Raw genomic sequence first — 27923 nt, forward strand, 5'->3', positions numbered from 1 at the left:
CAGTCATCAAATGGAAATATGTAGATACGTTTGTTAAAAAAAAAGCCACCAACAGGTCAAATAGCCATCAAAATATATTATGAAAAGTAAGTATAAATAAAGCAAACGTTTTTTGACAATTAAGAGTTAGCTAAGTTGAAACATTTGCTCAGTGACTATTTGTCATAATTAATTTTGGTAAAATGAACATCTACTAAATAAAATTGTGATCAAATAAAAAGTATGCGAAGTTTCAATTTTGGCAAACGTTATGTAACAATAAATAGTTAGGTATAATAAAACATTTGCTTAGTGACTATTTTTCTAAATAAATCGTGGTAAAATGAACATCTGCTAAATAAAATTGTGGTCAAATAAAAATTATGCTAAATAATAATATGCTAAGCATTGGTTTGCCAACTAAAAGTACTGCAATAAGTTGGTTGGGAAGTGAAATTAGGCGAAAAATATTTCGGCGAGATGGCAGTACACCAGTTTCCCATATAACCATTCCAGTCGCAGAATCATCAAAGTGGTAACTAAATGTCAGATGTGTCGTAACAGAGTCCACACAATGTGTCTAGAATTGTTTCGAAACAAAGTGTCGTCGCCGTGTCTACACTTTTCCGTAACAAGGTGTCGACACATTTGTGTGCACTTTGCGTGCGGTTTGCGACTAAATCTGACAGCAAATTTGTGACAGCAAATGTCAATATAAAATACCTCTTGAAAACCAAGGTTTGTCAAACTACTATTAGTGTCTCGTGTGCTCGTAATTCTAGTAAGTCATCATGGGCGATGCGAATGATAAAAATCGACCAAAACCATATAAACACCCAACACCCGTCAACCTTTTACAGAAAAGTTTTTAAAGAAATGCAATAAGCTACTTAGGTCAGCCAACGAATGCTCAAAAAAGTTGTAGAGGGAAATGCTCGGAACACAATTTTTGACTCTGTAACTTGGTTTGGACAAGTTAGGAGGTGAACATATCAAAAGTCCCCGGCCGTAGCCCTTGAGCGGGGGGAAGAGAGGGGGCTTTGAATGTCCCATTTTCCGGTTTTTCGATTATATCTCGGAAACTATGCATCTTAGCGACATGGCCACTTATACAAAATGAAAGTTAATTTAATTTGTTACAAGTTTATTCAGTCAATTTTTTCGATATGTTGAATAGTTTTTGAGATATCCGCTCTTGAAAGTTTATTTAGGGCTCTCAATTTTATCTTGATATATCTACATCAGTGAAGGTGCTAGGCCGTGTATGGTATCGTTTTCGTATAAATCTGGGTTGCTGAATCCATTTAAGGTATCACATTGAAACCATTCCCAAAATTAAAAAATCTTTTTAGGGTTCCGTACCTCAAAAGCAAAAAACGGAATCCTTATAGGATCACTCGTGCGTCTGTATGTCTGTCTGTCTGAATACACAAAATAGTTCTTTACCTATAGATGACAGGAAAACCTATTAGAAATGTGCAGTCAAGCGCGAGTCGGACTTAATGTACGGAACCCTTAATACGCGAGTCCGACTCGCACTTGGTCGGTTTTTTTTAAACTCCTCTTGACGCTTAACCGCTGAACCGATTTCGTTGAAATTTGGTATAGAAATAGTTTGCGTCCCGGAACAGGACATAGGATAGATCTTATAACCAAAATCATCTTTTGAAGGTGTGAAAAGTGGCGTGGAAATTTGTACGGGAAATCAATAACCGCTGAACCGATTTATATTAAATTTGGGATGGTCTACATCTTTGATTTAGTTAAAAATGATAAAAAAAACATGACTTCAAACCTAAACTTAAACAGTATTAAATTCAAGAAGTCAATTCTGAATTCCCCCCTACACCTCATTTCACACCTATGAGATAACTTATTATGTCCTGTCTCGGGACTCAAAATATATGTGTACTAAATTTAAATTAAAACTGTTCAGTAGTTTAAGCGTGAAGAGGAGTTTAAAAGAAAGTAAGTTTATATGTTTTTACTTTGGAATGGTGTCAATGTGATACCATAACTAAATTTGGTACTGCGAATTTATACGAAAACGATACCAAACATGGCCTCGTAGTTTTACTGTTGTAGAAGTCAAAATAAAATTGAGAGCCCTAAATTCTTATTACTTGACCAAACTTGTGTAGAAGGAAAAGGAAAAATAAAAGTCTTCGGCAGGAATATAAGACACAAATATAAATTTTTTTTGCGTTACTATTTCAATCATCAAATATAAACATACCTTGATTATATTATTCTAGTGAGATCCTCACAGATAAACAAAAACATTTACTTAAAAAATTACAAGGTCGAAATGTCACGGAACTTGTGAGAGTAATACGTGAAAAATAAAAACTTTTATGACAAAAAAATCTGGACACAATTTAAGAAGCATCCAATTGCGTCGAGGAATCATCTGTATTTTTGCTTGTTTCATTGCCTCCTCGCTTCTTTTTTTTTCCTTTGTATTCTGTAGCAATTTGTTAGATCTGAAAATAAAGATAACTTGCGTCGTCACGGATGTCGATTTATAGGTTTTAGGGAGTGCAGAATTCGAAAACGATGATCATTTTATAATCCAAGATGGCCGCTACGTATTTTGTCATAAAAGTCGTCATGAATATCGTTTTATAGGTTTTAGGAAGTGCCGATTTCGAAAATGATGACCAGTTTGGAATCCAAGATGTGTGCCGTGCACTTTGTCATAAAAGTCGTCATGGATATCGTTTTATAGGTTTTAGGGAGTGCAGAATTCGAAAATGACGACTTTAATGACATACTGCATGGCCGCCATTTTAAATTCCAAAATGGTCATCATTTTCGAAATCAGGGCCCCCTAAAACCTATAAAACGACACCCATGACAACTTTTATGACATAGTGCGTGGCCGCCATTTTGGATTCCAAAATGGCCATAATTTTCGAAATCTGCGTCCCCTAAAACCTACAAATCGACATCCATGACGACTTTTATGACATAGTGCATGACCGCCATCTTGGAATCCAAAATGGTCATCGTTTTCGAAATCTGCGCCCCCTAAAACCTATAAAACGACACCCATGACGACTTTTATGACATAGTGCATGGCCACCATTTTGGAATCCAAAATGGTCATCATTTTCTGCATCTGCGCCCCCTAAAACCTATAAAACGACACCCATGACAACTTTTATGACATAGTGCGTGGCCGCCATTTTGGATTCCAAAACGGCCATCATTTTCGAAATCTGCGTCCCCTAAAACCTACAAAACGACATCCATGACGACTTTTATGACATAGTGCATGACCGCCATCTTGGAAACCAAAATGGTCATCGTTTTCGAAATCTGCGCCCCCTAAAACCTATAAAACGACACCCATGACGACTTTTATGACATAGTGCATGGCCACCATTTTGGAATCCAAAATGGTCATCATTTTCTAAATCTGCGCCCCCCAAAACCTAAAAAACGACACCCATGACAACTTTTATGACAGTGCATGGCCGCCATTTTGGATTTCAAAATGGTCATCATTTTCTAAATCGGGGCCCCCTAAAACCTATAAAACGACATCCATGACGACTTTTATGACATAGTGCATGGCCGCCATTTTGGAATCGATAATGGTTATCGTTTTCGAAATCTGCGCCCCCCAAAACCCATAAAACGACACCCATGACAACTTTCATGACATAGTGCATGGCCGCCATTCTGGATTCCAAAATGGTCATCATTTTCGAAAGCGAGGCCCCCTAAAACCTATAAAACGACATCCATGACGACTTTTATAACATAGTGCATGGCCGCCATTTTGGAATCCAAAATGGTCATCGTTTTCGAAATCTGCGCCCCCTAAAACCTATAAAATGACACCCATGACGACTTTTATGACATAGTGCATGGCCACCATTTTGGAATCCAAAATGGTCATCATTTTCTAAATCTGCGCCCCCCAAAACCTATAAAACGACATCCATGACGACTTTTATGACATAGTGCATGACCGCCATTTTGGAATCGAAAATGGTTATCGTTTTCGAAATCTGCGCCCCCCAAAACCTATAAAACGACACCCATGACGACTTTTATGACATAGTGCATGGCCGCCATTTTGGATTTCAAAATGGTCATCATTTTCTAAATCGGGGCCGCCTAAAACCCATAAAACGACATCCATGACGACTTTTATGACATAGTGCATGGCCGCCATTTTGGAATCGAAAATTGTTTTCGTTTTCGAAATCTGCGCCCCCCAAAACCTATAAAACGACACCCATGACGACTTTTATGACATAGTGCATGGCCGCCATCTTGGAATCCAAAATGGTCATCATTTTTGAAATCTGCGCCTCCTAAAACCTATAAAACGACACCCCTGACGACTTTTATGGCATAGTGCAGTGGTTCTTAACCTTTTCAGTCCGGTCACCCCTATGACTAACTAGGGAACCTGATTTTACCCCTCCTCCCAATGGTAATTAAAAAAAAACGTGTACGTTTGTTGTATTGTTATATTAGGTTAGCTTATTACCCCCGTCAAATACCAGTTTTACCCCCACGGGGGTAATTACCCCCAGGTTAAGAACCACTGGCATAGTGCATGGCCGCCATTTTGGATTCCAAAATGGTCATCATTTTCAAAATTGGGGCCCCCTAAAACGTATAAAACGACATCCATGACGACTTTTATGACACAGTGCATGGCCGCCATTTTGGATTCCAAAATGGTCATCATTTTCGAAATCGGCTCTCCCTAAAACCTATAAATCGACACCCATCTCGACTTTTATGACAAAGTGTTTGGCTACCATCTGCATGCAAGACATTTCTATTATTTTTACGTACAAAAATGGCCCCCTGTCAACTTCCAACCGAGATTTAATCGATAATTTATTCGATTAATGCTCAGATTAATTCAATTTCAATCTATGTTAGGTCGACTAAACTAATCGTGATTAAAATTTGAGGATTAACTTTTTTTATTCCATTAATTAGTCGAATAAACAGTTAATCTATTAAGTCCCATCTCTGACCACGTCATTTTTACACTTTGAGAATATCTGAAAACAAATGAACACAAGGAGCCATTTTGTTATTACTTTTGACAGCGCGTGTCATGTGTCTACACAGAGTCGACACAAAGTCGAAACATTTGCGACTACTTTGTGACTGCAATATTTCTCAGCCTTAAACCATATTTATACATCATAATTAACAAGTTTCGTAGTATGTAAAGCGTTATTTCTGTTATTTAAGTATAGTATACGCATCGAAGTACTAAAAATGCATCAAATAATATATTTATGAACACAAGCACTGAGAAGTAAACAATTTCATTTCCGGCTAAACTAAAACAATGTGGTGGCGCGTTGATTATATTACACTTAGTTTATCAAATCACTCGAGCAGTTTAATTCCCCATAATAATTTAAGTTCTATTGTAATATAAATGCAAACAATATATAATTACGTCTTGTAATCCGTTTTAGAGATGGCGTATTAATGTCACTTATTTTTATTTAACTATTTTTCCATCTGACAGTTCCCATTTGACAGGAACAAAATGAACGAATGAACGAATGATTTTGGCATAAAGTAGTCGCAAACCCGAAACAATGTGTGCACACGGCGACCACACTTTATGTCACTTTGTGTCATGTGTCGACCCTTCCCCATTTCTGGTAACTGTGTCGACACGGCGACGACTCTGCGACTGGAATTGTGACCGAAACAGACGGTGTCGACACAAGATGTGTCTACACCGCGTCGTAACGGCGACTGGAAATGGTTGTATGGGAATTAACTCTAAACGTACTATTCCGATATATCTTAAAACAAATATGTATGTAATAAAAAACCGGGCAAATGCGAGTCGGACTCGCGCACGAAGGGTTCCGTGCCATAATGCAAAAAAAAAAACAAAAAAAAGCTAAATAAAAAACGGTCACCCATCCAAGTACTGACCACTCCCGACGTTGCTTAACTTTGGTCAAAAATCACGTTTGTTGTATGGGAGCCCCATTTAAATCTTTATGTTATTTTGTTTTTAGTATTTGTTGTTATAGCGGCAACAGAAATAAAACATCTGTGAAAATTTCAACTGTCTAGCTATCACGGTTCGTGAGATACAGCCTGGTGACAGACAGACGGACAGACGGACGGACGTTTTACCCTTTGGGTACGGAACCCTAAAAAACCTAATCTAACCCACGTTAGGTTTTTTAGGGTTCCGTACCCAAAGGGTAAAACGGGACCCTATTACTAAGACTTCGCTGTCCGTCCGTCCGTCCGTCTGTCACCAGGCTGTATCTCACGAACCGTGATAGCTAGACAGTTGAAATTTTCACAGATTATGTATTTCTGTTGCTACTTACATATCACGGTTCATGAGATACAGCCTGGTGACAGACAGACAGACGAACAGTGAAGTAAACTGAAATAAATGTCATATACCTACTAAGAAAGACCGGCCAAGTGCGAGTCGGACTCGCGCACGAAAGGTTTCGTGCCATTACGCACAAAACGGCAAAAAAATACGTTTGTTGCATGGGAGCCCCACTTTATTTATTTTATTCCGTTTTTAGTACTTATTTGTTGTTATAACTGTCTAGCTATCACGGTTCATGAGATACAACCTACAGACAGACGGATAGAGGAGTCTTAGTAATAGTAGGGTCTTGTTTTTACCCTTCGGGTACGGAACCCTAATAAAGTGTATAGATTTGTAACACAGCAGAGATCTAGTCTTTCTAGTGACTAATAGCCTTGTATGCTTGTTTGCCACCAACATGGCATTTAAAACATATTAATAAAAACTTACTCATTTCATCGGTCATATACAGCCTAGTATTGGCTTTAATAGATATTGGGTCTGAAATATTTTTTTTATTTAATTTTTTAGTATGTATAGCGGCAACAGAAATACATCATTTGTGAAAATTTCAACTGTCTAGTTATCACGGTTCATAAGATCATGAAATACAGACAGACGGACGGACAGACGGACAGCGGAGTCTTAGTAATAGGGTCCCGTTTTTACCCTTTGGGTATGGAACCCTAAAAAGTGACCAAGAGCTCCAGTGCCCCAGGCTGGAATCGAAGCAGCGTCCTCTGCTATAGCCGCTGGTGCCTGTGCCATTTGGCCACCGGACCCCAGCGGCATAGGTCGAATTTTTCCAAGTATATGCACTTCTTACTGAAGGCCCAGCGTTCCACCTGGCCACTCCTAAAGTAAAATTGAAATTATGTAGAATTGGGATTATGTAGAATTAAGCTTCTGTAAAATTTAAATTATGTAGATTTGGGAATCTGTAAAATTGAAAATCTGTAGAATTGGTAATCTGTGATAGGAATCTGTAAAAATGAGACTAAACCCTTAGTAATGTGGTAATAGGGGTCCCGTTTTTAGCCTTTGGGTGCAGAATCTAAAAATCAACCTTGTTTTGGTACTATGTCCTAAGCTTCACTATGACTCTGAAATTGTAGCAGTAATTAATTTTGTTTTAGTTGTCACCTGACGATTTATTTAAGTCAAACTCTGAAGTTATTATTTTACACTTTTATTTGAATCAGCATAAAATATATATATATATATATTAATCTTATATTCAACTTACATTGACTCCAGAGATTACTTCTTCTTAAACCTTGTGTTTTCCCGGCCTAGCACCGGGGTCTGCTTTCCTGCTCAGTCTTCTCCACTTTGCCCAGTCTTCGGCATCCACTCACATCACTCAGATCACTTATTATTAAAAAATTAGCTTCATTCAATTCACTGATAAGCCTCAAGTTTGATTCTTTGAAGTTAGTCTAAAACACAAATATCAAATATGTCCACCATACACTGTAGTTGTTCGCACTGGTTCACACTGGATCATATAATCAGAGTGGAGTCAACTGGTTCTTAAACTCAAGAGTTTCTTTGAATTACTTTTGTGACTTAACTTCACTTTCATCTCGCTTTAGTTTGTCAAGCACATTCCATCAAGGTTCTTCCTTCCATTCTGAAATGTATAAATACAACTGAGTATACTGTATATAAAATTTGTGTCCCGTCTGGTCTAGTGGGTGGTGACCTTACCTATAAAGCCAAAGGTCTTGGGTTTGAATCCTGGTAAGGGCATTTATTTGTGTGATGAGCCGAGATATTTGTTACCGAGTCATGGATGTTTTCTATGTATTTAAGTACTTCCAAAGAGACGTTCAGCGCTATCAGCTATGAACTTTGTAACATGTAATGGGTCTCACATATGGAATACAATGGGAACTATTGTCATAAACCAACAATTGTGGCAAGGTTTGTCCAAGTAACAAAATTATGTGAGAAATTATGTATCAACAACAAAACAATAATGAAAGTTGAAACAATTATGTGGTTTGAAGATACTCACGATTTTCGGCATAGGTTTATATATTTGTTTTACGCGTTGGTGCCGTGTCATCGTTAGTATTGTAGTCACAAACATTTAAACTGAAAAATAAGTTTTAATTCCCATCAATAATGCATCTGTCATCTTACACAGATAATAAATAAATAAAAAGCCTTTATTAATTCTCTACATGTTACATAAAAAGTTAAAAAAAAATGTTTTAATAAGTTAAAAAAAATATATATATATTATTATTTTGTAGAGACCCCTCTTCGGGTGAAGGCCTCCTCCAGATTCAGCCAGTTTTTCCTGTCCTTTGCTTTCTGTGACCATTCTTACACAGATAGTGATTATTATTCTCTTTGCAGAGCAGTGACAGTAGTCGTTTTTTTTTAAATAGGCTTTCTACACGCTCGACGCCAAACGCGCCTGTGTGACGGAGCCTTAAATGTCATATACCTACTATTGTAAGAAAAACCGGCCAAGTGCGGTTCGGACTCGCGCACGAAGGGTTCCATACTTTTTAGTATTTGTTGTTATAGTGGCAACAGAAATTTATTTCAGATGTCATATACCTACTAAGAAAAACCGGCCAAGTGCGAGTCGGACTCGCTAATAGGTTCATAGGGTCATATCCAGCCTAGCATTGCATTGGCCCCGCTTAAATATTTTAAGAGTGTAATAGATTTGTAACCGGTCAGCAACGTGAGTCCCTTGGAGAAGCAGAGGTCTAGTCTAAACTCCCACTTACCATCGGCATTAACAGCCTTGTATGCTTATTTGCCACCAACATGTCATATTAAAACATATTAATAAAAATTTACTCGGTCAGCAATGTGAGTCCCTTGGAGAAGCAGAGGTCTCGTCTAAACTCCCACTTACCATCGGCATTAACAGCCTTGTATGCTTGTTTACCACCAACATGTCATATAAAAACATATTAATAAAAATTTACTCATTTCATCGGTCATATCCAGCATACCATTGCATTGGCCCCGCTTAAATATTTTAAGAGTGTAATAGATTTGTAACCGGTCAGCAATGTGAGTCCCTTGGAGAAGCAGAGGTCTAGTCTAAACTCCCACTTACCATCGGCATTAACAGCCTTGTATGCTTGTTTGCCACCAACATGTCATATTAAAACATATTAATAAAAATTTACTAATTTCATCGGTCATATCCAGCCTAGCATTGCAGTGGCCCCGCTTAAATGTTTTAAGAGTGTAATAGATTTGTAACCGGTCAGCAATGCGAGTCTCTTGGAGAAGCAGAGGTCTAGTCTAAACTCCCACTTACCATCGGCATTAACAGCCTTGTATGCTTGTTTGCCACCAACATGTCATATTAAAACATATTAATAAAAATTTACTCATTTCATCGGTCATATCCAGCCTAGCATTGCATTGGCCCCGCTTAAATATTTCTTTAATTTGTTTTTAGCATTTGTTGTTATAGCGGCAACAGAAATACATCATTTGTGAAAATTTAAACTGTCTAGTTAATCTAGTTATCATGGTTCATGAGATCTTGAGATACAGCCTGGTGACAGACAGACGGACAGCAGAGTCTTAGTATTTAATAGGGTCCCGTTTTTACCCTTTGGGTATGGAACCCTAAAAAGTGACCAAGGCCTCCAGTGCCCCAGGCTGGAATCAAAGCAGCGTCCTCTGCTATCGCAGCAGGTGCCTGTGCCATTCTGCCACCGGGCCACGGCGGCATAGGTCGAATTTTTGAATACTAAACACAATACTCCCATGGAACGCTTTGAAGTTCAAATCTCGTTACGTTACGATGGCGTTTGCACTTTGCACTATGTTCGGTGACTATTTTTTATTGTTAACACACACAATACACTATTTAACAGGTTTTTATCACGTATTTTCGAATAAATTAGTAATTCAAAACACCCCAAAGCCGAATGGTTTGACGTCTAGGCAGTGTTGCAATCGTCTTAAAAGCCGTAACAGACTATCGCACGTTCTGGCTTAAAAAAAAAATTATGTAATAATTATACCGGTATACATATCCATATGAAACGAAACTTAATGCAAATAATAACCATTATAGATACATACCGGAGGCATCAAATAAACAGTAATATTCGTCTTGCTTTTTATTTAAAAAAAAACGACCAACCTAACTTGTAAGCATGTTTGCAGTTTCTAAACGCAACAAACGCTGTCAAATGACAATCAACAAATTGAACATTTGCATTCTTTGTTGAAATTTTTTCACTTTTAAATGCAAAATACTCGACAATACGAATTTTGCGGATACATGTTCTCGATTCAAAAGTGATATTTTTTCAAGCTCTTTCGATTGAGCATAATTTCATTTAGGTCTACCGTCAGAGCGGCTCACGATTATTTATAAAGATTATATGTATGCATCTGCTGCATATTATATTTGCAAGTACTTTGTGTACAGTCGGCAAAGCTATTAGCTTGGTATGGTACCCCTGTATATACATTTGTATGCAGAATGCTAAGCTAATTTTTGCTGATGGTACCTGGCAAATATTTTACCGTGACAATAGTTACATACAGTAAATAAATCTTTACGAACCGCCCTTCGTTGCATTGTTTTTCAGCGTTTGTGGCAAGGTTTGTTCAGGTAACAAAATTATTTGTCAACAACATGACAACAATAATAAAAGATTGAAACAATTATGTCGGTTAAAGATACTCACGATTTTCGGCATAGGTTTGTTTTACGCGGCGGTGCCGTGTCATCGTTAGTAAGTATAGTCCTCCTCCTCCTCATCGTTTTCGATGACGGCGACCCCAAATAAATCGTTGACGTTGTCTAGCGTGAACCCTGGCTGGCCAGGCCGTACTTGGCCTTTAATAGGTACTCTATTGCACGCGTGACAATAAAGTTGGCTAGCTGCGTCGAGCGTGTACACGTAGGAGGGCTTAGGTTAGTCACAAACATTTAGACCCTTTACTGAAAATTAAACTTAATTTCAGACTGGTAAAGCACAAAGTTTTGGTTTTACCATGGTTTTACCCGTCAATCAATGCACAATACATGTAACATGTTTGTGTGTCATCTGTCACCAGTGTCATCTTACACTGACAGTAGTCGTTTTTTTTAAATAGGCTTACCCACACTCTCACCAGGGCCCAGTTTTATAAAGTTACAAGTTACAAGTTTACAGGCGTTTACTGGCAACACTTGCTCCGTTTTTTACAATTTGCGTTTTATAAAAGTACTGTGTTACAATTTTACAGGTTACAGGTACAAGTGCCTGTAGCTCAACCATAGACGAAAATACGGGAGTTTTATAGTTTTAAACTCATAATCGAACAGGCGTTTTATAAAAAAATTGTAAATTACAAGTGTAGATTGGTACACTTGTAACAAAAACTTACATACGTCTTGAGTCCTGTAACAGCACAACAGCAGTTACTTGTAGACTCGTTTTCTGAGAGATTTTAAACTTTACTCTTTATTGTTAAGCACCAACGCCAACGATTGTGCCAGGGCATGCATACTTTTCCATGCACTGACCTTATCAGTTTTTGTTAATGTATCTGAAATATATAGTAAATAGGAAATAAAGTGACAATATGTTTGATATTGATTTTATTGACGATTCGTTTTATTTTATCTACTAGGAAATGGAAAGGGATTATTGCCGATATTTGTCGTTGATTTATTAGCATTCGTCTCTTTATATAAGTATAGTGCATTCACATTATGGTAAAGTGTACTATTCATAATTTTCGATACACACCGTATTTATCTTTGAGCCGCTACCAAAACGATACATTTTAATGTAAGAATGTGAAAGAGTACCTACTTATTTACATGTTATTTACTTATTACGTAAATATTTCATTAAATCTAACTTAATCTGAATCTGAAAACGGCCCAAAAAGTATATCCTTGGCATGGAACGCCGCTCTCAACCACTCGATTTTTCCTTCAGTTCTGGCCATTTTTCCAGTAATTAATATTTTACAGCAAACAAAAACACATAATTTAGTAGAGAACCGAGTATCTATGACACACGTTTTTTTTAAAATAGTGATGTCCTTCACACCTGTAGATTTCACATGTAATCGAGATTGACCGTGGTTCTTTACAACTGTAATTATTTATGTGTATTTATAAAACACCTGGGCCCAGTTTTATAAAGTTACAAGTTACAAGTTTACAGGCGTTTACTGGCAACACTTGCTCCGTTTTTTACAATTTGCGTTTTATAAAAGTACTGTGTTACAATTTTACAGGTTACAGGTACAAGTGCCTGTAGCTCAACCATAGACGAAAATACGGGAGTTTTATAGTTTTAAACTCATAATCGAACAAGCGTTTTATAAAAATATTGTAAATTACAAGTGTAGATTGGTACACTTGTAACAAAAACTTACATACGTCTTGAGTCCTGTAACAGCACAACAGCAGTTACTTGTAGACTCGTGAGAGATTTTAAACTTTACTCTTTATTGTTAAGCACCAACGCCAACGATTGTGCCAGGGCATGCATACTTTTCCATGCACCTTATCAGTTTTTGTTAATGTATCTGAAATATATAGTAAATAAGAAATAAAGTGACAATATGTTTGATATTGATTTTATTGACGATTCGTTTTATTTTATCTACTAGGAAATGGAAAGGGATTATTGCCGATATTTGTCGTTGATTTATTAGCATTCGTCTCTTTATTTAAGTATAGTGCATTCACATTATGGTAAAGTGTACTATTCATAATTTTCAATACACACCGTATTTATCTTTGAGCCGCTACCGAAACGATACATTTTAATGTAAGAATGTGAAAGAGTACTTATTTACATGTTATTTACTTATTACGTAAATATTTCATTAAATCTAACTTAATCTGAATCTGAAAACGGCCCAAAAAGTATAAGTATCCTTGGCATGGAACGCCGCTCTCAACCACTCGATTTTTCCTTCATTTCTGGCCATTTTTCCAGTAATCAATATTTTACAGCAAACAAAAACATAATTTAGTAGAGAACCGAGTATCTATGACACACGTTTTTTTTTTTAAATAGTGATGTCCTTCACACCTGTAGATTTCACATGTAATCGAGATTGACCGTGGTTCTTTACAACTGTAATTATTTATGTGTATTTATAAAACACCTGTAGCCGTTCACAGTGCATTACAGGTGCCTGTAGCCTGTACTCTTGTAACCTGTAACTTGTAACTTTATAAAACTGGGCCCTGTAGCCGTTCACAGTGCATTACAGGTGCCTGTAGCCTGTACTCTTGTAACCTGTAACTTGTAACTTTATAAAACTGGGCCCAGCAATCTGTCCAACATGCATGACGGACGTAAAAATATTTACAATTTCTGAACGAAACCATAGAGCTGTCAAATGTCAAACAACAAATTGAACATTTGCATTCTTTGTCGAAATTTTTTCACTTTTAAATGCAAAATACTCGACAATACGAATTTTGCGGATACATGTTCTCGATTCAAAAGTGATATTTTTTCAAGCTCTTTCGATTGAGCATAATTTCTTTTGGTTTTTCCGTCAGAGCCGCTCGCGTTTATATATAAAGATTATAGTGCATTCACATTATGGTAAAGTGTACTATTCATAATTTTCGATACACAGCGTATTTATCTTTGAGCCGCTACCGAAACGATACATGTAAAAATGTGAAAGAGTACTTATTTACATGTTATTTACTTATTAGGTAAATATTTCATGAAATCTAACTTAATCTGAATCTGAAAACGGCCCAAAAAGTATATCCTTGGCATGGATCGCCGCTCTCCCACTCGATTTTTCCTTCATTTCTGGCCATTTTTCCAGTAATTAATATTTTACAGCAAACAAAAACACATCATTTAGTAGAGCACCGAGTATATATCTATGACAGACGTTTTTTTTAAAATAGTGATGTCCTTCACACCTGTAGATTTCACATGTAATCGAGATTGACCGTGGTTCTTTACAACTGTAATAATTTATGTGTATTTATAAAACACCTGTAGCCGTTCACAGTGCATTACAGGTGCCTGTAGCCTGTACTCTTGTAACCTGTAACTTGTAATTTTATAAAACTGGGCCCTGATATCGTCGGCCTAAGTCGCAAACCTCGTAACTCCATTTCAAGGAAATTAGTAATTGCTCCCTTGGACAACAATACTTATAGCACCAATGCTTATACTCCTCCGGGGGAGTTACAAGATTTGCGACTTAGGCCGACGATATATGTGACGTTCCACGGAAAAGGTACCTTATGGCGGCCGGCGCTTACGTCGCATAGCGCCGCAATAATACCTTTGCCCGTGGGACGTCACATATATTATAAAGTAATGGTTTCTAGGTACCTACTTTTTATAGCAAATACCTATATATATGTTGTAGAAAGTTACCCTGAAAAATAGTACCTTTTATTTTTCAGAAACAGACCCTCTCTTCAACACAAAAATACCAGCTTCTTCGGTGGTCACAAAGTACAAGCAAAAGAAGTGAAATTACCAACAATTCAATAAATCATGGATTTAGATCGAAACAAATCGTTTTATTGCATTATGTATAAGCAGTGAACGGGGTTTATGGATAGATATACCTACTAGGAATTTCGGTTAACTTGTGGTTCTTCAATAAGGGTTTGGGTATAAATATTATAGGTACTGTGTAGCTGTGTAGCTGTGTAGCTGTGGACCATAGAAAATAGACGAGGCAAAATGATAGGTCACTTGATAAGACACGACACTTTCTTTAAAACTATATTAGAAGGCAAAATCGAAGCTAGGAGAGGAAGAGGAAAACCACGAGCAAGCTATATACAACAACTAAAAGCAAAAGCAAATGTCGTGTCTTACTGGGACCTAAAGAACCTGGCCGAGGACCGCGAAAACTGGCGCATACTCCACCGACAAGAGCCATGCTCTTAAATTATGATGATGATGTAGCTAAAGAACATCATCTGGAATTACGACGTCGATAGATTACGGAGACCGCTTACCATCAGACTGTAAGCTTATACATCTACCTCCACACACACACACACGTACACACACACAGGTACAGGTGTGTTACCTTCAACGTGGTATATTGGGTCATTAAACTCATAGTACAGTCATTATATCCAAAAAACCGACCCTACCCGTGAATAATTAGTTCTTGGATTTTTTTTTCGTAGGTCCCTCGGGGAGGTCACTGGGAGTATAAATTCAAAAAGTAGGCTTAATCAGGCTCCTGCGTATATTCGAAAAATGGTTTTTTTCCAAAGAAACGGTTTTTCTTCAATAACTCGGCCATTTTTGATTTTACAGTAAAACCGTACGGACAAAAACTGTAGGAAATTTGATTCTCTACAAGTTAGTCCAGTCATTATATCCAAAAAACCGACCCAACCCGTGAATAATCAGTTCTTGGATTTTTTTTCGTACGTCCCTCGGGGGAATCACTGGGAGTGTAAATTCAAAAAGTAGACTGAATCAGAGTCCTGTGTATATTCGAAAAACGGTTTTTCTTGAATAACTCGGTCATTTTTGATTTTACAGTAAAACCGTGAGGACAAAAATTGTTCAGAATTTGATTCTCTACAACTTCGTTTCCCTTCATTTATGCCGTAAAGCGTGGAACATAGGAGATAATGATAATATTTTGAATTTGTCGCGTTTTTCAGGTTTAATTTCTAAAATATCGATTTTGGGGGAAAGAAGGTAGGAACCAAAATTGTTCAGAATTTGATTCTCTACAAGTTTAGTCCTCTTCATTTATGTCGTAAAGTTGAAAATAAACGAGATGTTGAAAATATTATGAATTTGTCGCTTTTTTCAAATTTTATTACCAAACTATCGATCCTAGAAGAAAAATTGTAAGGACCAAACTTGTAGAGAATCAAATTTTCTAAAATTTTTGTCCTCGCAGTTTTACTGTAAAATCAAAAATGACCGAGTTATTCAAGAAAAACCGTTTTTGGAATATACACAGGACCCTGATTCAGTCTACTTTTTGAATTTACACTCCCAGTGATTCCCCCGAGGGACGTACAAAAAAAAATCCAAGAACTGGTTATTGACGGGAAGGGTCGGTTTTTTGGATATAATGACTGGACTAACTTGTAGAGAATCAAATTTCCTACAATTTTTGTCCTTACGGTTTTACTGTAAAATCAAAAATGGCCGAGTTATTGAAGAAAAACCGTTTTTTTGGAAAAAAAACCATTTTTTGAATATACGCAGGAGCCTGATTAAGCCTACTTTTTGAATTTACACTCCCAGTGACACCCCCGAGGGACCTACGAAAAAAAAATCCAAGAACTAATTATTCACGGGTCAAAATCTATAATGACTGTACTATCATTAATTATAATAGTATCGGTACATAATATCGTGATAATATCATCTAGAGTTAGCCCAAGAAAAATGCAGCGATTTTGATAGGTATATAGCATAGAGTATATTGAATATTAGATAGGTATAGGTAGAGACCGTTTATTGGAGGCAAAAAAGAAAAGAAGAAAACAACACGTAACAGAACATGTATAGCACACGCAGTGCTAGTGTTATTTTAAACATCCAATTTCTATGAAATTATGACGTATTAAATAACACTTGCACTGCATGTGCTATCAAAATCGCTGCAGACTTGGTCTGACTCTTTTTAGTTGAATATAATAATGAGAGTCAGTCAATTCAAAACGTAAAGTATGTATGTGATCTCAGGTTGCACCGGCCACCGATTATAAACTCCGTTACCTAAATCCTATAAATTATACTGTTCTTTGGGAAATTAAAATCATTTATATTCATACAATATATATAGTAACAGCACCAGTCATGGGACATTTAAGAGGAAATTTGGAGTATTTATGATATTTCCCGTATACATGTAAATGATCTACCGCTTAGCGTGTTAAAAGATGAAAGTCCTATCCGTCTTTCATGTTTTAGGCGTGTTGTATGAAAGATACAGCAATTAGTTTCCACATATTTAACAAATTAAAACTATGCTTTTTTTCTCCAGTCATGGACACCAAAGCTCCAGTAATGGGCCCCCGGTAATGGACGTGGATCCAGTAATGGGCCCCCTATAATGGACATTGCTCTATCAGTATAAAATATTAAAATGGGGAATAAGTTACGACAAAAAAATCAATTTTTGGTATAAGCTTTTATCGCTGAATGTATTTTTCTTTCTACAGCCAATTATTATTGTATTAGATCCATCGAGACAATTCTAATATACCCAAACACAATTAGTTAGGGTTTATTGCGATAAAGTTCCCATGGCCACCTCCTGTCTCCATCATCAGATTAGGTCCATGTTATCATAATATTGCATTATCATCCGATTTGCATACTTAATTACGTACTTACACAAAATTTCAACTGAATCGGAAATCGAAAACTGGCTCAAATTCAGCTACCAAGATTGGACCCACACTAACTAACAGGGCAAGTTAAATAAAAGTTTGGAAAAACGATATTAATTTATCCAAAGTCCGAGAATACCTCCTGATTGACATATTTCGTAACTACATATTACTTCTGTATTGTTTAAACATGAAATTATGGCATGGCAAGCATCATTCTGTCAATTGTCCCATCATAGGAGGTACGCAGTTTTACAGCTCCTATAATGGGATTGGGCCAAATACCACTATTTTTTTACATCTGTGGAGTCACAACATAGTGTGTTGTATACCTTATCTCATGGTAAATTCAATTAACAAAACACATTCTAGTTTTCATCAAGTATTAATCAATTGAAATTTAATAAATTAACTCACCTCTCTTAGCGAAGTTGTTAAGAATTCGTAGTGGTATTTTTTTTCAGTGACACGACAACTTTTGGGTTGACGCCAATTTCTTAAAAAGCAACCAAATTTAATGAAACTTCAAACTGAAACAGCTCTAGGACTCTTATTTATGATAATATACAGCCAGTGTTTATAAACTACTTTTAGATACTTATTTTAGAGGAATTATGTTTTTTTGTCCCATTACTGGTTCCACGCCCATTATAGGGTATACTACTACGATACAGTGGTACTACTAAACGAAATTAATAACTAGCTTATATCAAAAATAGGCCCCTGAGGCATTGTACCAAGGATGCTGGCGGCATTTCCTCGCTGTATCGTAATTTGATCGCAATGCTGATACGTTGTGCGAGGTAGCCGCCAGCTCTTCGGTCACCAGTTACCTACGTCAACCACATGAATAACTTAACCACATGATATTTTAACTGGATAAGGCATCATGGGTGGGAGGAAATGAGCGAACGGGATAGTCTTATGTATCTTTCACTAGGAGTAGCAGCGAAAGCGCTATTATTGTTGGTCCTTGTCAGTCTCACTTTTTTTTATTCCCCATCTTAAATTAGTATGGGCACGTATGGGTTATGGTGGGCAACAAATAAATTCGACCAATCATAGTGTGGCATTGCCTATGTTTTGTCCCTCACGGAGGCACGCGTATACCACTTCTATAGGAACCTAACTTCTATGGTCAACCATTTCTTTTGGTAAATCACCCAAGCGGCCAATTTAAGATGAATTCAATCGCTATAGTTCACTTTAAAAAAAAAAACCTGACAGTTGACACTGACAACCACGTTGACACATGACATGGGTGACATTGACAACTTTGAGATAGTTTTGCTTTCTATCTTACTTTTGACTGCTTTTGACACTCGCGTTTTTGATAAAATAAATAATATTAGAGACCATTTCGCGAGAAGAAAATAATGAGTCCTTGCAAAACTCCGCTTAGACCCAATAAGATACGCTATTAGGAAAGAAGTGAATCCAAGTACAAAGAGTTTTTAGTAATACCTTTGTTAAAGTAGTTAAAGGAAAAATAAAACGTCTCTCGAGTTGTCTTCGCCAGAAAGCTACATTTTATTTCTAGCCTTTTAATTTCGTCTTTGTAAAAGTTATCTTGATGTTTCATAGCATTGTAGAATATTATGCCGGTAGCCAGGACAGATGTGGCTACTGCAAAAGTCCCAATACGCATTTCAGCCATGGTAAGTAATGGTGTGTCATGTTTGTGAAATTTGCATTCGTGAAATAAATCTATACGACACTTCTAAAAACAAGATTGGTATCGTAGGTATGTGGGCACATTCCATGACTGTGAGCGACTATCAAGATCTCATCGATAGAGGGTGGCGGAGATGTGGAAAATATTGTTACAAGCCGACTATGGATGTTACTTGCTGCCCTATGTACACTATAAGGTAAAACTCTTCTGTATTAAATTTAACTGTAGAGGCACGTTAGATATCACCATATATTTTATTTCACAGGTGTAGAGCGTTAGAATTTAAAGCAACAAAGTCTCAGAAGAAGGTATTGAAGCGTTTCAATAAATATTTAGTGGGACAAGATGGGAATGAGAAATCTGAGCCGACCGGAGATGGCAACAGGAAGATGTCTACTTGCAGTAGTGAGGCTGACATGGCAGAGGGGGTGGAACAATTCCTGGAGAGTACAAATGTGCCACAGAACATTAACATTAGCAACATTGTGAAGGCAGATGGAGAAGATGCTTTAGAAGATGCTATAGAGCAATCTAAAGGTATGACAAGCAATCTGAATGTTATTACAAATAAAACAAACTTAGCTACCAAGCCAGAATAATCTTAAGTTTTAGGATTAACAGAACTTCACAAAGGCATGAAGAGTTTTGTTGGGCACTTTATGCATTGAGGTACTTGTGCCTAAGGCGGCCCATCATTATTTTGTATTTTTTAATAAGAACTTGCAGTTTTATCTATCGTACTAGCGAACATGGACGTAAAATTTAAACCCATTTACACTTATAAAAGCATAATTTTTTTAACAAAAGTAAGCTTAAGAACCGGGCCGTCTTAGGAGCGATTACCTTGTTCATGCTTACTTGTACCGAGTTCATTCTAATCCTGAAGAAGTGAAATATAGAAGTAAGTCTCTTGATGAGAGGTACCCTTAACACTTTATCATAACAAGTTGCAATGAGAACTAGGTATCATGTCAGTTGATACTAATATGCATGTTATTAAGGTTTTTTTTACATTTTTAATTTTTCAGATGAACCAAAAGTACAAATAGAATCTGTTACGAAGCCAGTAAGCAATCCATTAGAAAAGAGTAAGCCAAAAGAAACGAAAAAAGGTATGCACTTCTATTTTCTTAATGGGTTATATTCCATATTAAAGTAATTATATTTTATTAATTGCCTGTATTTGTAAATAGGTGAAGGCTATGACCCAGCTAAAGCTCCAAGTAAAAAAGCAAAGCAATTGAGATTGGAGAGGAAAATGGAGAAACTTAAGGAAAAGGGAATTGATATTAACTCTTTGTCCAATACAAAGAAAAATAAGGAAAAAGAAGTGGAGGACTTCATAGATGAATTACCCGATGATGTCAAGTACAAATTAGAGGTATGATAATTAAATTTGATTATATAATGAACATAATAAAGAATTGATTGAGGGAATATCCAAATAGCTCTACAGCAGAAGGACAAGTAAATAATATTTTATGGATAAAAAAACTTCATTTATTGTCCAAATAATCATAATAATAACAGTATAGGTACCTTCAGATCCACAGTGAGATAATTGATTTTTTATTAATAATGTATTTTTCAGATAAAATTAGTGCGAACTGCACCTCCAAGCCCTGAATGGGAGGCGACCATGAAAGAGACTTGTGAAGTTTATGCCAAGTATCAGACAATCATACATAATGACAAACCTGAAAAATGCACACCAACAAAGTTTCATGGTTTTTTAGTGCAGAGCCCATTGCTGGTAAGTAATTAAGAGTTAAACAATGACATGGTTGGCTTATTCCGTGGTAGCAGGCGTGGCTCACTCCACGATTTCGTCACTTTGCTACTTAGCTATAAGTACATCCATTCCACACCAATTTCGGTGGCTAGCCGTGCGTGGCGCTGTCGCCACCTAGCGGCCATATTTGTCCTGATTGTAACAGACGCGTTTTGTGAGAGAGTGAGTCTTCTGTACCTAATACTATTATTTATTCTGTGGTGGTAGTGACCTAGTGACTTCCTATATGATAAATTGATAATAGCAGTTTTTGGTTTGATCTTAGTAAGGACAAAAAGTTATTTTTAAGCTGTGAATGAAGGAATTGTAAAATTAGAATTGCAGACAGATGCAATTCTAATTTTACCTGATTGTATGTCATTAATATTTTTCCGGGAAATGGGCCAACAAATTGTTATCTTGTCCTTATAAAGCAAAGTTTAATTAGGGATTTAGTATGTACTGAGTACTGACCCTTTCCTTATTATTTTAGGAAGAACATAGCGAATCTGCCCCTCCATGTGGCTATGGCTCTTTTCATCAACAATATTGGCTTGACGGAAAGCTCATAGCCGTTGGTGTTATAGACATACTACCCAAGTGTGTCTCATCAGTCTATTTCTTCTATGACCCAGCATATACACATCTTACACTGGGCACTTATGGAGCTTTAAGGTAAAGAACTATAACAGCAATTACATTTTATTTATAGTATCATTATAAATTAAAATAACTTTTTATTCATAGAAATACAAAGGTGTGAAATGGGGTTTGCAACGTTTTATAAGTTTTATAATGCCAAAGAAGAGTTCTCATAGATGCCATGCATTAATTTGTCCTACGATTTTATTTGCCAGCATTTTGTTATGACTAAATTTCAGTACATTGTTATATTTTTGGATATTGCACATTCACTGTCCCAAAGTCATACAGGGTGGCTAAAAAATAACTGCATTCTCGTTGCCAGGGAGGTTTTGGGATTATACTGAGCCACTTGTACTATGGGACCAACCTCGTAATCGCGAAAAAAAATTTGGCTGTGTCATACATTTTAGAATCAGAATCAGAATCAGAATTATTTATTTCTCAATAGCGATACAAAATTTTCATTAATACAAACAAAAATATGCACACATAGTGAGATCGTCAAGGTAGGTACGCTAGGTACACGTTTTAAACTAATATTTACATTATTTTACAAACATAGAAACAACAAATAAAAATAATAAAACATTAAAAATATAATTTTTACAATTTCAGTTACTAAGTAGTCTATTGATTCTAATGGATACATTAATAGTTATTATTTAAGTATTCTTTAACGCTATAAAGCGTCTTGTTAAGTAGGAGCTGTTTAACTTTGCGACGAAAAGTGTTAATATTTGTCTCAGTTTTTATTACTTTTGGCAACTTGTTGTAAAGTTTCTGCCCTATTATTTTGGGACACTTTTTCGCCATTTGTAATCTGCATTTGCTTTGTCTTAAGTTGTCAGGATATCTAGTCGGTCGTTTACTTACGTCGCCGATACGTTCAAATTCACTTGGATTATTTCTAACATACATTATAACTTCTAGGATATATGTCGATACAGATGTTAATATTTCTAAATTTTTAAAATGTTCTCTGCAGGTATCATTATATTTTGCGTTGGCCAGGATTCGAATAGCTCGTTTTTGCATTTTTAAGACACGTTCAAAGTCAGTTGAGTTTCCCCACAGTATAATCCCATAAGACAAGATTGAATGTATGTATGAAAAGTAGGCTTCTTTCAGATGATAATTTGAGATGAGGGGTTTCAATTGTTTAAGGATATATATGCCTTTTGCTAGTTTTCCACATACTGAGTTTATATGAGCTTTCCATGATAATGTTGGGTCTAAGTTGAAACCAAGTAGTTTCACATGCTCTACACTGTCAATGATTGTGCCGTTTGATAAAGGTATATTTATTTTATTAGCGTCAGTTTGACGAGTGTTAAATTTCATTATATTTGTCTTTTCAGAGTTTAGTTTAAGTCCGTTTATTCTAAACCACCACTCCAGTTTCTGTAAGATCATGCTTATTTTATTAGTTAATTTGTCATCACATTCATCATTTACAATAATTGTCGTGTCATCTGCATATAATATAATTTCTCCGTCTATGTCAAGTTTATCAATGTCATTTAGAAATAAGGAAAATAAGGTGTTCCCTAAAGATGATCCTTGTGGCACGCCTATTGTTGTTAATTGTGGCTGTGACCTGTAGTGCTTACCGTTTACTTTTATCTCTACAGTCTGTTGCCTTTCTGATAGGAAAGATTTTAGTAAATGTGCACTTTTGTCTCTTATGCCATATGTTTTCAATTTAGCCAGCAGCAGGGAATGATTCACAGAGTCAAAGGCCTTCGAAAGGTCTAAAAATATTCCTACAACTTTTTGTTTATTTTCTAGACATCGTGTGACACTTTCCACGAATTTCTGTGTCGCCGCTGTGGTGGAACGTCCTATTCTATAAGCGTACTGTGCATTTGATAGCGCTTTGTTTTGTTCAATATGTCTTAGAATGTCGTTTGATATTATAGATTCTATTAATTTTGATACCATAGGAACGATAGTTATAGGTCTGTAGTTTCCCACATCTGTTTTATCGCCCTTGCCTTTGTAAATGGGGCACAGACGAGTTTTCTTAAGTGATAGAGGATATATACTGGAGCGAAGAATGTTATTTATAATATATGTCAATTGATTTGATAAAACAGAAATAACGTCAAATAAAATCTTTCCTGAGATATCATATATGTCCTTTGTTTGAGACTTTGATATCTTTGGTCTTGCTATTTTTACAAGCTCTGCTGTAGTTATTTGGGAGAAAGCTAATACGGTGTGGATTTCAGAGCAGTTTGACCTTATATGGGCCATCGCTTGGTTTATATCTGGGTTATTATTTAAGGCAAGATCAGTTCCTACTCGAATAAGAAAATTGTTTATGTAGTCAGGTATTTCGGTGTAGTGAATGGACTCTTTACTGTTTTTTTCATGTTTTAAATTCCAGTTGTATTCTTGTACGATGTTGTTAGTCTCTTCTTTTATTATTTGCCATACTTCCCGTTTAGGGTTTTTTGAATTTACAATTCGTTCTTCCGTGTGTTTCCTTTTCAAGTTTTTTAATGATGTTTGTATTTCTTGTCTCTTTATGCATAAAATCTCCTTGATGTCAATTTGCGGGTACTGTTCATGGAATAAGAGTAGATCATCTATATCGCGTTGTATATTATGAGCAGATTCAGATAGCCACGGAATACGATTCTCGTTTTTCTTTCTGATTAGTTTTTGTGGCATATGCATGTTCATATTGTGATTTAATTTTTGGATGAAGTTATCAACGGTATTGGAGTTGTAAGACGCAAGAATTTTATTCCAATCATATGACAACATCGCTTCACAGAGATTTGTGATATTCTCTGCACTTTGATGGCGCCTTTCGACGTATACATATTTTGGCTTGCAATATTCTTGTATATGCAAGTGGGCTAGTTGGGCATCATGATCAGATATGTCTGATTTCAATGATTTGACGTTTATGATATCTGTCTGAATGTTAGTTACGAGGCAATCAATTGACGTCTTTGTGTCACCGTCTACCCTAGTCGGGAAGTCGACGATGTTTTGTAAGTTATATGACGCCATTAGATCGATTAGGTTTCGTTTATTGTTCGACTCAACACTAAAATTCACTAAAATTCACATTTAGCTAGTCCATTTTCTATGGGAGGCCGGGTAATTTTAATTTTCGCGATTTCGGGGTAATATTTGCAAGATACTGAGATAACCAATTCATTGTATTTTTTTTTTCAGAGAGATAGCATTCACGAGACAGCTGCAGTCAGTCAGTCCCGCACTAAAGTATTACTACATGGGCTACTACATCCACTCCTGTAAGAAGATGCGATACAAGGGCAACTTCTATCCTTCAGATCTAGCGTGCCCTGAGACTTATAAATGGTTCCCATTAAAGGACTGTATTCCTAAGCTCGAAGTAACGCCATATTCTAGACTAGATCCGGACATTGATAGTGTTGACGATAATTATCCGAAAGATGACGATATTAATTATGTACCCGTCTTGGCCAAAGGTGTTGTAATGCCATATAAGACTTATAAGAGGAAAACTAAGAAGGGTAACTTTGAAGAGCTCTTGCTGCAGTATTCACAATTGGTTGGAGTGGTTTGTGCCAAGCGGATGATAATAGTAAGTCAATAATGTAGTTACTATAGAAAATGTTGTTCTTTCTAGTTTAAATCTCACCCTCAATGTGAAATCTGCTTGTTATTTGTACTTAAATAGTGTTTTGCGATGGAATAATATTTAGTGTAAACTATCGTCGCCATTTACTAGTGTTTTACGGATTGTATCCGGGTGTTGACGCCTTTATCGACGCCGCATCAGCATAATAAACAGGATGCGTAGCCGACATGCCAATGTTAACGCTCCGTAGCGAACGAAACGCAACTGTCAGTCGCTCTAATATGGAAGAGTGGTATATAGAGATGATTACACTACGCCACGGAACGATTGGCACGTTGACTAAGCACCCAGGTGACGTTTTATACCTACGTAAGACTAAATGTCTTAAGGTGCACCAGACGAGATGAAATTATCATGTCTGATGAATGTCTCTGTGCGGTTTAATACTATTAAACTTTACCTACGACAAAATTTAGCGAACCCTTTACCGTTGACACTGACAGACGGTTTGTTGCAACCCACCCTTAGCCGATTCGGCGTTTACAAATGCGGTGACACTCTTACGGGCCAATTATGCAATTATTCTTGCGGGCCATGCTTATAATATAAGATATCACAGCGATACAGGCCGCGTAGCCAAGATGCCAATCGCTTACGCTCCGTAGCGATCGAAACGCAACTGTCGCTGTCACACTAATATGGAAGAGTGATAGAGAGACATAACGCTTTTCGTTGTCGAAGCGATAGCGATTGTTACCTTGGCTAGGCCGGCAGTACCGATCTCAGTGTCAAAAGTGACGTTTTTGGTTGAAGAAATGTCACTTTTAAAACTGACTGATCAGAGCGGCTACCGCGAAAACCGAAATTCGCAAATTGCGGGGATCTTTCTCTTTTACTCCAGTGAAGGCGTAATTAGAGTGACAGAGAAAAATGCCCGCAAATTGCGAACTTCGATTTTCGCGGTTATATCCCAGTATCGTATCGCTGTGACATTAGCATTGTTCGGATTGGGCCATTATAGTCATCCGAATAAAGGTCTATAAGTAGTTGCTCAACATACAAATACTTCATGAATATCAATTTTCATATAAGTTCTAATAATAAACGTCCGATATGTCTAACTAGTCATAATCAATAAGATGAATTCAAGTTTTCTGATACTAATGTTATTCAATGTACACCACATAAAAGCAAATAATTACACACAGTCACACAGCGAATATCACAAGCGGTTTATATTTAAAAAAAAACATCTTCGAGTCAACCTTTGGTAGAAAGGTTGGAACGCAGCCAATTCATTTGTGATGGTTTTGGGGCATTCCACGAGACTGTCGCTCACATAACGCAATTCTTCTAATACTTCTGGAAATGCTGAGTAAGCGATATTGGGTCAGGTAATATTTCATGACTTGGCTAACAAATTGGCGGTATATTCTCGAGATTCACGTATTTTATTGAGGTAGCTGCCATACAAGGCAAAAGCGTTATGTAAGCGACAGTCTCGTGGAATGCCCCTTTTAAGTAAAAGGGGACACACTGTCGGTAGGTACCTAGTCAATATTGCGGTAATTAATAATAAACTTATCGACAACCGACACTGTGGTAACTTTTGCTTGAAAACGCCGCATGTATGATTAAGCAAATCTGCATACATAAGTCTTTGTTAGGAATACCTAACTCAAAATTATATTATGCCCAGTAGGAGTACCTACGAATCTTTAATCTATTATATAATTCCTGAAACAAAAACATGTTTTATTGATGTTTTCATTTACAAACCTGTCTTTTTCATTTGCATACATAGTGTAAATGAAAATTTTCAGGAGGTATCTTTGATTTAGAGAGATATATATATAAACTGTACTGTACTGTATTATTTATAAAAAATGGAATTAGGAAATTTATTTTTTAATGGCTGTTTTAACAATAAACACTTCAGTAACTTTTTTTATTTATTTATTTCTATAGTGCTAGCCCTAATGTACCTAATGACGATTTTCACGAAAATTCAGCGCTTTAATAGGTACATTGTCGCTGATGTACAGTCGCCATCATATACAGGGTGGAAAGGCACGACGATCCTTTCCGCAAAAGGGGGATTGTTTAGCCTAAGCTCTATATTTTCTCCATAGAAACTATGTTAATATGGGCAACCGTTTCTAAATTAAGGCCTTTTAAACATCCGTGCAAAAAACTACTTTGTTGTAACCCTAACAGGTGACAGGGTCAATGAACTTACTTGTAAACAATTAGTATACGACAGGAAATTATGCTAATTTGTTGCCATCTAACCATTCTTAGGTCTGCTTACAACACGGTAAGAATCGTTGCAGGATTTTCGCTTTCTTAGTGGTTCCACTTGTTCAATACTTGAATGAAGTAGTTATGTTATTCCTTAATATTAATAATACTAACCACAACATTGTTTACAACGACAGTTCAAATTGTGACATTGACAACCACTCAAAAGTACGCAATTGTCTTATAAATATCTCTGGTTTCCTTGACTGATAAAAAGGTTTTAGTTTCTTAACACGTTTCACAAAATTATTTTCGAATAATTGGAAACTATCTAAAATAATAAAAAATTACAAGTAGGTT

General features: G+C 36.5%; 3 protein-coding genes across 9 annotated transcripts in view; 2 read left to right on the plus strand and 1 right to left on the minus strand.

Moving 5' to 3' along the window:
• The window catches only part of LOC134672428 (sialin-like), a 35029-nt gene extending 20191 nt beyond the window's left edge, over nucleotides 1-14838 (plus strand). For all 6 annotated transcript variants that reach the window (XM_063530322.1, XM_063530324.1, XM_063530318.1 and 3 more), the window contains one exon: nucleotides 14724-14838. In XM_063530322.1, the coding sequence (XP_063386392.1) occupies nucleotides 14724-14814 (91 nt within the window). In that variant the 3' untranslated portion in view covers nucleotides 14815-14838. The remainder of the gene's footprint in view (nucleotides 1-14723) is intronic.
• Nucleotides 1-27923, minus strand: part of LOC134672425 (2-hydroxyacyl-CoA lyase 1) — a 226440-nt gene that overhangs the window by 77434 nt on the left and 121083 nt on the right. Inside the window, exon 1 of one of the 2 annotated variants that reach the window (XM_063530316.1) lies at nucleotides 5055-5060. The exons of the other annotated variant lie outside the window; for it this stretch is intronic. The gene's annotated coding sequence lies outside the window, so the exon portion shown is untranslated. Of the gene's footprint in view, nucleotides 1-5054; nucleotides 5061-27923 lie in introns of those variants that run through there. 2 annotated transcript variants of the gene reach the window in all.
• Nucleotides 19130-27210, plus strand: LOC134672430 (arginyl-tRNA--protein transferase 1). Its single transcript, XM_063530326.1, has 8 exons — nucleotides 19130-19306; nucleotides 19393-19519; nucleotides 19589-19860; nucleotides 20352-20435; nucleotides 20517-20704; nucleotides 20915-21076; nucleotides 21588-21769; nucleotides 24932-27210. The coding sequence occupies exons 1-8, from the start codon at nucleotides 19222-19224 to the stop codon at nucleotides 25335-25337; spliced, it is 1506 nt and encodes a 501-aa protein (XP_063386396.1). The 5' UTR covers nucleotides 19130-19221; the 3' UTR covers nucleotides 25338-27210.

Source organism: Cydia fagiglandana, chromosome 17 (assembly GCF_963556715.1).
Source record: "Cydia fagiglandana chromosome 17, ilCydFagi1.1, whole genome shotgun sequence".
Taxonomy (NCBI): Eukaryota; Metazoa; Arthropoda; class Insecta; order Lepidoptera; family Tortricidae; genus Cydia; species Cydia fagiglandana.

Bases quoted from the DNA above. Each gene is read 5' to 3' on its own strand.
- LOC134672430 (XM_063530326.1), top strand. From the start codon at position 19,222: ATGTTTCATAGCATTGTAGAATATTATGCCGGTAGCCAGGACAGATGT. The intron at 20,436-20,516 runs GTATGCACTTCT...ATTTGTAAATAG, and splicing joins GCCAAAAGAAACGAAAAAAG to GTGAAGGCTATGACCCAGCT. The intron at 21,770-24,931 runs GTAAAGAACTAT...TTTTTTTTTCAG, and splicing joins GGCACTTATGGAGCTTTAAG to AGAGATAGCATTCACGAGAC.